This window comes from the organism of the source record quoted next, unplaced genomic scaffold (assembly GCF_019419815.1).
Source record: "Pyrus x bretschneideri cultivar Hongxiangsu unplaced genomic scaffold, Pyrus_bretschneideri_v1 Contig75, whole genome shotgun sequence".
NCBI lineage: Eukaryota > Viridiplantae > Streptophyta > Magnoliopsida > Rosales > Rosaceae > Pyrus > Pyrus x bretschneideri.
Genome location: NW_025999815.1, coordinates 1681507 through 1695603, shown reverse-complemented (window position 1 = coordinate 1695603; position 14097 = coordinate 1681507). Strand labels below are relative to the sequence as shown.

Genomic DNA, 14097 nt, shown 5'->3' with positions numbered 1-14097 from the left:
TAAAATAGAATACGGCTGTACACATTTCATTGAACTTGGTATGACAACTTGGTTCAACGTTCATCCTACGGTTAAGCTGTTAAATAAAGGTAAATAATAAACGTTTTCATTCTATTTTCTAAATTGTTGATTAATTTCTTTCCAACAAGTCGGAGAGCGAAGATTGAGATCTCCCAACTCGTGCAACATAGATAAGAATAAATCTTTACCAAGGGGTTTTGGTGGGAGAAGAAGGAACATATTTTGTAACAACTGAACTACCTTGTATTTTGTCTCGGATAAAATAAAAATTTGTTGAGTACATTAGGTTTGCTTGTGAAAGACAGGATTAACAATTGTCTCAAGCGGCTTTGTTGTCTCGATAAATTTTTGTATCTTTTGGATGTGGAAGTTCGAGAAGGCGCAGCAAACTACGTGAGGTTTGCTTGTGAAACTGTTTTCCATCTTTTTTGGAACGAGAAACTTCAATCCCAAATAAGAATTTCAGGTTCCCGAGCTTTTCAATTCGAAAGTTGTTGAGATGGGTAAATGACCTTGTCATCATTCCCAGTAATTAGTATGTCACCTGCATATATCAAGAGAACATTAAAAAGGGTACTTCACTTGCATAGTTGCATGCGAAGGAGAGTGGCCTAAATGGCCTCAGTAAATTTAAGAAATTGACGAAATGCCTATTTGAGATCATACAAGGATTTATTGAGGTGACAAAGGTCATAGTCGTTTGGAAATTCATCCTGACATTGACCATCTTAAGTGGCAAAGGAGTCTATCTATATATGCCCCTTGTTAATGCAATCAGTTTTGTCCATCATAGTAAAAAGAGAAATACTCTAAGCCAAAAGCACATTCAGATCAATCGCTCCATCATTTGTTGTTAGTTTATTAGTGTGGATACCCTTAGAGGCTTAACGCTTGAGGAGCTTCACGTGATCAATAATGCAGATGAAGATTCCAAATACGAGGATGATTCTACAAAGCGGCATGTGCAAGCAAATCTCTTCGCCTTTATTCTTTACTAGATTATCGTTTACGAGCAACGGAACACAGAAGCTATGCGCCGTATCGTCTCGCTGCAAACCCAGAAGCCAGTGTGTCAATTTATAGCAGTGTTCCTTTGATATCAATTATTTGTTTTTATTTCTTTAAATAAATGACCAAGGGCATAGTCATCTTGGAATGGTATATAAATCAACAAAAGGGTGGGAGTAGATACACGGCTTCTCGACATAATTTTGTGCGTATTGAGTTCCTCAGAAGAGTTCAGCTCAACTTCATATCCTGGAGACCAACGCCATCACCTTGCTGCATCGGTTTGAGAAGATCTTGTTTCTCGTGTTAATTTTTATGCAAGTTATGTTATCTAATTTGTTTGTGTGCTAGGCTCTGCTCCTCTTTTATATATGAACAAACAACACGTACACATAACAGACTTTGATTGCCTTTCTACATTGTAAAAGTAATATACACGAATTTTTTGAGACGATTGTGGTATTCAATTATAATTTTTTGTGATTTTGCAAAAATCCAAGTGTATTCAAATTTTCATTGATTTTAAAGGATTTTAATAAGTCATGGATTTTGATGGATTTCGTTGTTTCTCAATTCTCTAATGATAAACTCTACTACCCACCATAGTGTAATGACTATTATTATTATCACTTCTACCATCATGTCGTCAACACCGTCTTACCATGACCACTCCTCCACCCCACAACCACCACTACCACCATCGTCACTGCCATGAGCATCATCTCCAAATTTACTATGATCACCATCGACACCACCATCACCATGACCGCCACCTCTACCATGTCATCACCATTGCCCCCATCCTTACTGCTCCACCACCCCAACCACACCCCTGCCACTACAATCATTACCCCTACTATTATCACCGCCACTAAAGACACTAACTTTACTACCACCATCTTGCTGACAATCATCGCATGATACTTCTACCAACTAACGTTGCCACATCATCACAATTTCAATAGTAAAGACATAAAAATAATAATGCTTATTAATAAATTGGTCATTAAAAAGTCTGACAATCCATAGAATTCTAAAAAATTCTAGCAATTAAACTCTCTAAAATTCTGTAAAAGTCTATCATATAACTATTTTCTTTCCACAACAGTATATCACAAAGTCTATGAAATTTGATGGAGTTTATAATAGTCCAGAAAAATCTACTTAAATCTATAAAAGTTTATCAATAAAAAACTCAACAAAAATCCATCTAAATCTTAATACACTGCTCCTGTAAAAGGCTGTGGAGTTCAAACTTGATAATCACTCACAACTAACAACCTTCTGTAAGATGTAAGAGCCAAGTCTACTAGGTACGGCTCTTATTAAAGAAGATGAAGCAAGTAGAAATACGTGAATATAATAGTTAAGACATTTTTCTTTAGCTCATCGTGTCTCGACTTAATTATTCATTTTCATCTCATTCATTCATTTTTATCTTTAATTCTAACTTAATTATAAAAAGACTATAAAGTGGAAACCTCGGATAATAATTACCTTTTACGAAACCAAAAGCATCAAACCCGTCTCCAAACATGATTAAAACTATATTTCACAGTAAACTTTAGAGCAAGGCATCTACTTTTTTGTTTTAATTTTTATATTCTTAAGAATTCCCAATCAAAAAAGAAAAAAAAGAAAAAAAAAAAAAAGAAAAAAAAAAGGGGGAAATGCCACCCTGAAAAAGGAAGACGAATTTCCGATGTTTCTCACCAACCTTATTTTTCTAGAGAGATATAGAGAGTAGTTGCGCTTACTTTCTCTCCCCTCTCTCTCTGCTCTTCGGAAATTGGAGTCAGAGTCAAGGAGTTTTAGATAGAGGGGGAAGAAAGGAACCCAAATCCATTTTGTCTCCCTCTATCTCTATGCACGTTGAAGGCGTTTCTAGAGAGAGAAAGTTTACCAAATTTCCCTCTCACTTCTCTCTCTCCAACCCCAAAAGAAAAGGCAGTTAGAGAGAGAGAGAGAGAGAGAGAGAAAAGCAGAGGGTCTTCTTCCTATTTTTGAACCGGGTTCGGGCTGCGGATCACAGGAAATGGAGTTCGTGGGAAGAAGTGTGAAGAAGGAGCTCAAAGGCCACGGTTTTTCCGCCGGAACTGTGAAATCGTACGCCGCCACATCTGGGTTGTTCGAGGTCGTCTATGAAGATGGAAATACTGAGGAGTTGAGCTTCGATGAGGTCTCTTTGCTCCTTGGTTGCGGTGCTGAGGTTGACCTCGTGGAGGCCGCCGCCAAACCGGGCCGAAAGCCCAAAAAACGGCGGCGAATTGAAAGGAAGCTAGAAATTCGAGGTAATGCTGCTCTTGGAAATGCTTCTGGGTTTGATGGGGATTTGAATGAAAATTGTAATTTGAGTGATGGGTCTGAGGGAAAATTGGAAGTTGAACAGAGGTTTGGAGGGAATTTGAGGGAAAATGTGGCGGTTAGTGGGAATTTGAATGAAAATGTTGATTCTAGAAATGTAGTGAATAAGACCCTAGAACAGGGAACTAGGTTGATTACTAATGGGGATGTGAATCGAGTAGATAATTTGAAAAATGGGATTGATTTGAATGCTGGGTTTAATTTGAATTTGAATTTGAATGATGGATGTGACTTGAATGTTAATTCAAATGTTGGCATGAAGGGAGTTGTGGAGAAAAGAGATTGTATTGATTTGAATTTGGATGCAAATGATGACTGTGTTGAGAATCGGAATGGGGATATTAGTTTGGGCGGTTCAACTTTGGTTATCCATGGAACCCAGAAGAGGGGCTGTGATTTCGATCTCAATTTAGAAGTTAATGAGGAATTTAAGGATACAGAATGTGACTGTGAAGAAAAATTTAAGGTTAATCCCAAGTTTGAGATGATTGAAGGAAGTCTAGAAAAAGAGAGGAGTGGAGATGCTGAAGAAAAGATTACCGAAGATGGTAATTCTAATGGGACGTGTAAGGAAGTGTATATTGATATTAATGAAGATGTTCCCATGATGAACGTTGATGACCCCATTGACTGTGCAGCTGGTGAACGACTTGATGATAAAAATCGTTGTTCTAGTGGAGATTTGAAGGCTGATAATTCGCTTGGGATTTTTGACACTGGCTGCATTAAAGATAGTGGATTGGTGGAAGTTCTGGTAAAAGATAGTCTCTCTGAGGCTCGCACTCCAAGGATTCATGGAAACCTAGGCGATTCAAGAAGTCCATGCATTAAAAAAAGTAGCCGTAGAAAGAGGAGAAAACTACTGGATAATTTGAAATCTACGACTACAGAGACAGTTTTGAGGAGAAGTGCTCGTAGAGGTTCTGCTCTAAATCATGTTTCTGTCAGTGATCCATTGTCCTCTTCTGAGGAAAAACCAGCGATTTCTGGTTGTAAAGAGACTGAAAAGCCTAGTGTTCTTCCTCAGGAGCTGGAATTACCTCCTTCATCACAACATTTAAATCTAGATGGAATTCCTGTACTTGACCTTTTTTCTATTTATGCTTGTTTAAGATCATTTAGCACTCTATTATTTCTGAGTCCCTTCAAGTTGGAGGATTTTGTGGCCTCACTAACGTGCAAGACTCCTAGCTCGTTATTCGACCATGTTCATGTTTCTATTTTACAAACACTGAGAAAACACTTGGAGTGGCTTGCAAATGAAGGTGACGAATCTGCTTCTAATTGTCTGAGGTATATTCTTTGCCCCCCTTTTACTAGATTAATCTGATGTCACCCCTTGGGTTACTTGAACTTCCTATATTGATTTTGAACATTTTGTGTTAATCTTCAATGTAGGAGTCTCAATTGGGATTTTCTTGACTTGATTACGTGGCCAATTTTTATGGTGGAGTATTTCTTGATCCATGGTTCAGGACTAAAACTGGGTTTTGATCTCAGTTGCTTCAAGCTATACAAAACTGACTACTACACACAACCTGCTTCTGTAAAAGTTGAAATACTACGGTGTCTTTGTGATGATTTGATAGAAGTGGAAGCCATAAGGTCAGAGATTAATAGAAGGTCTTTGGCAGCTGAGCCTGACATGGTGAATGACCGGAATTTGAACTATGAGGTTGGCAAGAAAAGGAAGGCTCCAGTGGAGGTCGCTGGTACCTCGAATTTGAATGATGAGGTTGATGATGACACCAACGACTGGAATAGTGATGAGTGCTGCCTCTGTAAGATGGATGGAAATTTAATATGCTGTGATGGTTGTCCTGCTGCATATCATTCAAAATGTGTTGGAGTTTCTAGTGATCTTTTGCCGGAGGGTGACTGGTACTGCCCTGAGTGTTTGATTGACCGGCATAGACCTTGGATGAAATTGCAGAAGTCACTCCGAGGTGCAGAGTTATTAGGGATTGATCCTTGTGGCCGGCTATATTTTAAAAGTTGTGGGTACCTTTTGGTGTAAGTTTATCTTTTTTAATCTTTACATGGCTTTGTATTATATCACTGCTGGTGTTACTCTTTTAAATTGCCAAGATGACTAGTTTTGTTATTCATAGGTCAATTTGCTCTTAATTTTGGCCTACACAAGCATCTTGCTTAAAATCATTATTCATGAGAAACAAACATTAATCTTGTGCTGAGTTACATTGATATATATTAAAAAACCTATCAAGAAGCATGAAGTCTGTTGGTTGTCCCATATTCATATCCAAGTGAATTTATAATAAACAGTCATTTTAAGATGCATCATACCCGGATATCTAACCGAACAAGTTCTTAAATCTTAATTAATTAATTGCTGGACCAATCAGCTCTATTTCCATTTTGCCTAGTCAATTAGCATAGGTAATCTTTTCTCCTTTGATTCCTCCCCTGCACAAGTTGTATATTTATCATTCCTTAAAATCTCAACATCTTAAAATTGTTTTCAATTCTTGGTTTTTAGTTTTCATTTTGTGCGCCATTACACATGCATACCGTATACATTCTTTGCAGCACCCTTCCTCCACCCTTTTTTATTCCTCCTTTCTTATACATACTTTGCTATATTGTAGCATAAAAAATGATTAATGAAAATAAAATAAAAACCAAATGGGCCCTTAGTGATTGAGCTATTCTCAGTTTCTTATGCGCATTGATATGTTCAAAATTTTTTTATTGAGATAATAATTCGTTGATTAAATGTATATTTAAATGTTGTATTTATTTCTCTAGGTTATGTTCCACTTCTCATCATATTTCGTATGTGTTTGGCTTCATCTGTTATGGCTGTTGCTCTTGCAGATCAGACTCTTTTGATCGTGAGTCCACATTCAACTATTATGACAGAAATGATCTGAATAAAGTTATTGAAGTGCTAAGGTCTTCAGGTTTTTCCTATGGTGGGATATTAGTGGCAATCTGCAAGCACTGGGACATTCCTGTTAGTTTCAAAGAAGCAGATGGTAACATTGGTTGCTTGACACCCCTGGACCCTTCAGCATTTTCAGAAACATGTGCTGCTAAGAATGAGACTGATGAAGATAAAAAACTGCAAGAGAATTCAGTGACTGTGACAGCAATTCCAAATGTAACTTCTGAAGTGCCAGCTGAAACCATGCAAGTGGAAAGGTCAGTCATGCCGTGCGATTTAGATAGACCTGACTTTGTGAAAAAACTTCAGCCTGAAGACTTTTCTTTACCATCCACTAGCTCACATGTTAGAAGGGGAATTAATAAAGATAATATGGATCTTGGCAATGCTTTGTCTTCAATAACTGCTAGAAAAGGGGGCACTTCAGAAGTGTATTGTAGATTTGGTTATATGAACTATTACAGTTTTGGCCAAATTGCTTCATCGATTACCGAGGAGTTGACTCGTAAGTCATCAGAAAAAATTAAAGAAGATAAAATAATAACAGAAGAGGAAATAATATCAGCACAGATGAAGACCATTTTAAAAAAATCGTCCAAATTTTTCTGGCCAAATATTGAGAACCGAAATACAGGTGCACAGAAAGAGAAATGTGGTTGGTGCTTTTCTTGCAAAGCTCCCGCTGATGACAAGGATTGCTTGTTTATCATGAGTATGGGGTCTATTCAGGATGCTTCTTATAGTGATAGAGTTGGCCTTCAATCGAAAAAGAATGGGAAAGGTCATCTTAATGATGTCAGCTGTCAAATCCTATCTATTCATGATCGTCTGCAGGGACTTCTGTTGGGCCCATGGTTGAATCCACTTCACGTAGAACTGTGGCGTAAAACCCTTATTCAGGCATCTGGCATTGCCTCCATTAAATATTTACTTCTTATGGTAAGGATTTTATTTATTTTTAATCTGTCTGTAGTATAGAGTTTGTTAGTTTACATATGCTAAACCTTTAAGCTGGTGTTCCTGTCAACCTTTTGTTTTAATTATGCTCTGCTTTTCTGGTTTTTTCTCAAAATACTCTTTAGCCATCATTTGGAAATCTCTGCCTGCACCATGTTCATATAAAAATCATTGCTTTTATGTGTGTGTATTTATTTTTATTGTAATGTATCTCATTGATTTCATCTCTTAACATTGGTGGACGCACATGATACAGTTGGAGGCAAATCTGCGTCATCGTGCACTTTCAGCAGACTGGTTGAAACATGTAGATTCTGTTAATACTTTGGGTTCAGCTTCTCATGTTGTGACTTCATTACGTAGCAGAAGAAGGCTCAAGTGTTCAGATAGTGAGTCCAACCCCTCTTTAAATGCTGCCAGTGGGTTGGGAATGTTTTGGTGGAGGGGTGGTACGCTTTCTCGTCAGGTTTTCAGTTGGAAGGTTTTGCCTCGTTCCTTGACTTCCAAGGGTGCCAGACAAGGTCTGCTAATTATTTACTATTTATTATGTGTAATTTTACATTGTGGAGTTCTTTTACAGTTAAATCAACTGAATAATTATTCTGAATTCATTCAAAGTTGTAATATTCTGCAGCTGGGTGTACAAAGATACTGGGTATTTTATATCCTGAGAATTCAGAATATGCCAAGAGAAGCAAATCTATTGCCTGGCGAGCTGCTGTTGAGGCCTCAACTAGTGCAGAACAGCTTGCTTTACAGGTATTGTCCATACATTTTTCATTTAAATGGTGATGTTCAGATGTTTTACTGGCTTCTTGCTTGCTGTGGTATAAATAATAGCTGATGCGGCAGCCAAGTTCAAACTTCAATAAATAGAGTCTTTGTACTTTCCTATGTAATAAATGCAATTTATGCATGTAGTCCGCAAGTTGATTGTTTTGAGCCTCTCTATGTTACAGTTTTAACGTATTAGGTGAAGAAAGTTGAGGTTTCACCATAAAACCAATTGGCATTTTGTGGTGTAGCCCAACTTAGTTATAAGCCAATGCAAGGTCCCCCCTCCCATGAATGTGGGATTCATTCTCTACATTAGGTGTCATAAATTAGTCTTTAGAATTCCTAAGGATATTAATGCGGACCCTTCCAGATTCATGTACCAATTAGGGGAATATTTTTGCTCACCGCCTTTAAGTGATTTATGCTCACTATCCTATTCATCACCGTTAAACGAGTTTAAATTTCGAGATCTGTGTAGTAGATAGACCCAAATCTCAAAATTTGAACTCATCCAACGGTGATAAATATGGTGGTGAGCATTACCACTACTTGAGGGTGGTGAGCAAAAATGCACCCTACCAATTAGCCTATAAAAGGGGCTACTTTGTAAGCTTTTGAAATAAGATTATTAGTGAAAGAAATTTTGGGTTTCCTGCTTGTGTGTGAAGCACAACATCAGAATGTTTCCAAGGCACCTTCGGTATGAAGCTGAAGGCCTTTGTGATGCCGGAATTTTTCTAATTTCTGTATTGGAGTGATTCCATTACACCTTTGGTGTGATGCCAAGACCAGAGTGACTCTGGATCTCTGTCCTACATCAATTGTTTTTATCTTTTGTTGATTGGTCTCAAAACTGTGTGATTTTAACATTTTTTTGGTTGCCGTTATAATTCATGGTCTTGAATAGTTACTGTCTAGAAATTTGGGTCCCTAAAATTTGTTATTGTTTCAGGTTAGAGAGCTTGATTCAAACATTAAATGGGATGATATTGAGAATTCACACCCTCTGCCCATGTTGGACAAAGAGTCGAGAAAATCAATCAAGTTGTTCAAGAAAGTTATTGTCCGCAGGAAGTGCTCTGAAGGGGGGACGGTTAAGTATCTTCTTGATTTTGGTAAGAGAAGAGCTATCCCTGACATTGTGAAGAGATGGGGTTCTCTGGTTGAAGAACCGTCCAGTGAGAAGAAAAAGTATTGGCTGGATGAATCATATCTTCCCTTGCATCTACTGAAAAGTTTTGAGGAGAGAAGGATTGCCCGAAAGTCTACTGATGTGAAATCTGGGAAAGTTCTTGAGGTTGCCAGAGTAACAAAGAGGCCCCGGGAAGAAAAGGGATTTATGTATTTGTTTTCGAAAGCTGAAAGATCTGAGTATTATAAATGTGCACACTGCAACAAAGATGTCCTGATAAGGTAACAAAAATTTGTTCTTCTGCATGTAATTGCCATCTCGTATTTTTTTGTGCTTGTCATTGCTTATACTTCCCATAATAGCTTGTTTTCTTTCGATTAAAGTAAACTGAGGAAATCCTTGTTCTGGAACTGTTGCTTTTTTAAGTCAGTTTCAGAAATATTACTCCTGATATTGGATAGAAATAGACATTAAAGCCTTTCACTTAGGTTCATCTGTCAAAACATTGAGGTTCCTGTTAAGAAAAATTAGGAGGGATTGGGAACATCAATAGCTGTGATGTTTGAGGATTAAGTTCCATGATATGAAAAGATGGGCATCTCTTGTGTCTTCCTAGTCTTGTTAAAGGACCAATTCTTGAGATTATATTGTCCTGCTACGTGTTAAATGTTGTATTGTTTATGTTTTTACTGATCATCTTGTATATTATTTTCAATATAATAGGGAAGCTGTGAGCTGCCAGTATTGCAAAGGTGTGGGTTTCCTCCTCTCTCTCTCTCTCTCTCTCTCTCTCTCTCTCTCTCTCTCTCTCTCTCTCTCTCTCGGTTTTTTTTTTTTTTTTTTTTTTTGCCCTTTTCCCTTTGGTATGCGGTTCTGAAACATTGCTGGTGGAACACATAGTATCAATATTTTGTGAAGTCTTGAAGCTTGTATTTATTTTATCAACTCATTAACATTAACCTCACAAATGAATGCCTTATAATCCCAGTCTTTTAATTATCCATTAGTGGTCTTTTGCTTTCCTCTTGGCCCTGCTCCAGGCTTCTCCACTGAACCCTGTAGTTATATTTCATGCTTGAAGGTAACTATGTATTATGTACCATTGATGGGAACTATTTATGACCCTAGGACAACCTTATTTGGTTGACATCACACTCCTGTTAATGTTCTGAATTTTATTGTTAGAGCTTTTTTCTGTGGGATGGTTCATTCCGCATTCTTTCCATTGCATTTTGGCAACTATATTGAAGTAGTAATATCTTTTCTTTCCGTTATTTTTCATTTTGACTTTTGGTGTACAATGTATATAGAAGTTAGACCCATTAGGAGCTAGCATTACCTATTGACACACAGCATGCTCTTTTTGTTACTTTCTAATGAATAATTGGTGCCCCTAAAACTTTATGCTTGATACAGATTTCATTTGTTGTCTTAGCATTAGTATCTGATTGTTATTGTATAAATTTCAGGATTTTTCCACAAAAGGCATGCCAGAAAGTCTGCTGGGGCAGTGGTTGCTCAGTGTAAATATACATGCCACCGATGCCAGAATGGATTGCGTCCTAAGATTGACACAAAAAGAAGGAAAGTTGAAACAAAAGGAGGGAAAGTAAAGCCACAGAAATGTAAACCGAAAGGAGGGAAAGTACAGTCACAAAAATGTACAAATTCTCAAACAGGTCGCAGATCAATGCGTTTGAAAAACAAAAAAAAAGCTTTGGCTGGAGGACGACAAGTAAGATTGAAAAATAGCAAAACAGTTCCAGCAAGTGTACCCCTACGTCGTTCTCCTAGAAAAACTAAAAGCTTACCAGTGCAAAATAAAAAGCATAGCAAACGCAAGAAGGGGAAGAAAGGCAAATCCAATAAGGGCACTTATAAGGAACCAAATACAGTTACTTGGCAGAAGAAGAGAACGCAAGTCTATCACAGTTACTGGCTTAATGGTCTGCTATTGTCTAGAAAGCCAAGTGATGAATGTGTTACGCATTTTAGGGATAAGAAACTCCTTGTGCATCCAGAATGTGCGTTGACCATTCTTGATCAACCCAAATGCCACCTTTGTTGTGAAGCAAGATATACGTCTTCTTTAAATTATATTTCTTGTGAAATCTGTGGAGGTAAATGACAAGTTATGCAACTGTAGTTTTAAACGTAACTCTTTTTATGTCATTATTGTTAATTCAGCAAGTTTTAGCTGAATTATTGTGCTCTGATTTAGTATGTCATAATGCTATTAATCTCCACAGATTGTACCAATTCCTCTTCAATTTACATATTTTAACATATCCTTCATTACCTTTTGTACCATGCAGTGTGGTTTCACGGTGAGGCTTTTGGACTGAATTCAGAGAACATTGGTAAGCTTATTGGATTTAAGTGCCACATGTGTCGTGAAGGGAACCCTCCTGTCTGCCCCCACTTGGAAGATGTGAAAACTGATGTCCCCCAATTGGCCGAAGCTCAAATTGATGGTACCATTGATTGTTCTGAGGAAGTACCCAACTCCGTCCCACCTTTAAGTGAGGTATATATGCATGTCAAACTTTGGCTCTAATAAATTGTGCCAGTTGTGTTGATGCAATAGCATCCATACAGCAAATATCTGTCTCTTGTCAATTTAGGCTTGTATGGTATTATTGTGATTGGTTCAGTTTCCTTAACTCTAACAGTTAATATGTCAACAGTGCACTTAACCCTTGGCGATTCTTGTAAAGAATTGGCTTGTTTTAGAAATAATAATAATAATAAAGAACATTAACCTCCAAGCATTGACAAGTTCTTTGGTATTAAATTTTGAGCTTCTTCTGTGTCAAAGATTTTAAAAGGTGTCCCTTCTAGTGCAACTTTTATTTCTTTTATTCCTTTTTTTTTTTGTTTGGGAGGGGTTTGTACTTGTGGTTATAATCTGTTTGGGTTTTGAGGTTGGTTAGTTACTGATGGGCCCCTTATCTATCTTATGGTTTCGTACAACTTATTTTTTAAGTAAAGTTTATGTTTCATATAAAAATGAAAAAGGTCATTAAGATGAAGTTTTGACTTTTGAGTTAATGATGGAGTAGTGAAAATATTTGTCGTTGGTAGTTCTAAGTGTGTGATATGCTTACCAATTACCTACCTACGATTTGCAGATCACATGCAATTGAACACTTTTGGCGTTATTCGAAGATGGGTACTTCATTGTGTTATCTGTTCTTTGAGGTACTTCATTGATATTATTAAAGGCAGAGTTGTGAGAACAGATGGGTTTCAGGATCCTCCACTCGAGATTTTTCAGTTAGGTGAAGAGGAATATCGTGAGGCAAGTTACTTTCTTGTGTGGTGAAGTTGTGGCAGCGGTGCCATATATCAAGAACCATTACAAAAAGCAAATGAACCAACAAAAGAGGCTGAAGTGGTACAAAATAGAAAAGAATGTCTTTTTCTTGCTACAAGATCTCTATATGTTTGTTCTGTGCACTTTATGATGGCTTACTTTTTTATTTTTCAACTCTTGCTCTCTTCAGAGACACACCCGCACCCACAATCACATTTCTCTCTCTTCAGACGCACCCACACCTCGCATCTCTGGTTTGGTTGAGTGCTAGGGTGAGCATTTAACGCTTGTGCAAGGACTTAAGCAAATGTGATTTTGCTTACGGTGGTTACTTTTTGTTTTTCTTGTATCAAGATATCATTTTTTAGCATTCCCATCTTCATTTTAGAGTACTAATCAGTTGGGCCTATTCCCATAACCAAGTTCTGTTTTTCGATATCTCAAAGCTATTGGTTTTGCTTTATCTCATCATAGAAGGGGGGAGGGCATATGTTCTGGATACTCATGTGTAATGTTTCTCTTGTTGCAGGTTTCTAATTATCTTTATAGGTGATCTGCTTGTAGCGATTGAGGACGACGGGTGGAACACCCGAGGCTGCGTTCCTGGTGGAGTTACTTCCTGACGATGTTTAGATTTGATCGTAGGAGGTCCTGCATTTTCCGTCATTTGTGAGGCAGGATGATTAGGTGATACTAACAAATTATTAATGAGATTTCAATTGGATTTGAGTAGAGACCGAAGAGAATTAATTTCATAGACAGCAGATGCTATTTATTCTTTCAGTCAAAGTAACCGAGAGAAACAGCATTTAGATTTTAGATTGTTCTTACTTGGAACGTGACAGACAGCTTCCCAAGTTTGAGATTTTCAAGTCCGCTTGATTGTATTCTTACAACTTGCAATGATATTGTACAGGTAAGTACATAAGATTTCTGTTTTTCGTGGTAGAAATTAGGCCTGTGCATTAAAAAAAAAAAAAAAAAAAAAAAAAAAAAAAAAGGGACTAAACTGGCCAAACCGGCCACATCTTAATCGGTTTGGCTATTCTCAACATTCTTAGAGGAAAATTAATGAAAAGGGTTTGAAAACTTTTGAGTTTTAATAAAAATGATAAAAAGGTGTTGTAAGTAAATAGTACAATGAGTGATTTTTTTGAGTAAAACATGTCATGAAGACATAATTTCATACGAGCTCTATAAATGAGAAACATGTTGATTTTTTGTGCCATAAATGGAGTTGTAGATGCATACGTGTTAAATAAAAGTAAAAAACATTAAGTGTTTGTACGAAAGAAAAGTAAAAAACTTGTGAAAATGTGTTAAAATGACTTAAATAACCCTGAACACAAGTCATGTGCTAGGCACATGACATATATTGGATGGAAAACTTAACGGAGTTAGGGTGAGATGACAAATTGATGATTTTGTAAAGTTGGTACGAGAAATTGCTTAAAATTTTAGTTTATATGACAAATTGAAAAATACGAACAAGTTCATATGACATTTCAAAAATTTTCCCTATAAATGGTTAGTTGTGTTATGAGTTACCGTGTTTCCACCACATGAAAACAAAACCTGATTAGTTTAAAAGTCTCTTTGGAGAAGAACAAGGGG

General features: G+C 37.1%; 1 protein-coding gene across 1 annotated transcript; it reads left to right on the top strand.

The window, feature by feature from the left end:
• The first annotated feature begins 2744 nt into the window (after positions 1–2744).
• On the top strand, positions 2745–13411 carry LOC103946970 (DDT domain-containing protein PTM). Its single transcript, XM_009357799.3, has 11 exons — positions 2745–4686; positions 4792–5406; positions 6232–7240; positions 7515–7779; positions 7893–8017; positions 8988–9448; positions 9891–9919; positions 10637–11287; positions 11483–11694; positions 12299–12564; positions 13013–13411. Exons 1-10 carry the CDS (start codon positions 3065–3067, stop codon positions 12311–12313), a joined length of 5004 nt encoding a protein of 1667 aa, XP_009356074.2. The 5' UTR covers positions 2745–3064; the 3' UTR covers positions 12314–12564; positions 13013–13411.
• The last annotated feature ends 686 nt before the right edge of the window (positions 13412–14097 follow it).

What these genes read in the sequence shown, in the direction of transcription:
- LOC103946970 (XM_009357799.3), top strand. Translation starts at nt 3,065, where the DNA reads ATGGAGTTCGTGGGAAGAAGTGTGAAGAAGGAGCTCAAAGGCCACGGT. An exon ending in AGTTGTGGGTACCTTTTGGT is followed by an intron (nt 5,407 to 6,231) that starts GTAAGTTTATCT and finishes TTGCTCTTGCAG; the next exon opens with ATCAGACTCTTTTGATCGTG. An exon ending in TTAAATATTTACTTCTTATG is followed by an intron (nt 7,241 to 7,514) that starts GTAAGGATTTTA and finishes CACATGATACAG; the next exon opens with TTGGAGGCAAATCTGCGTCA.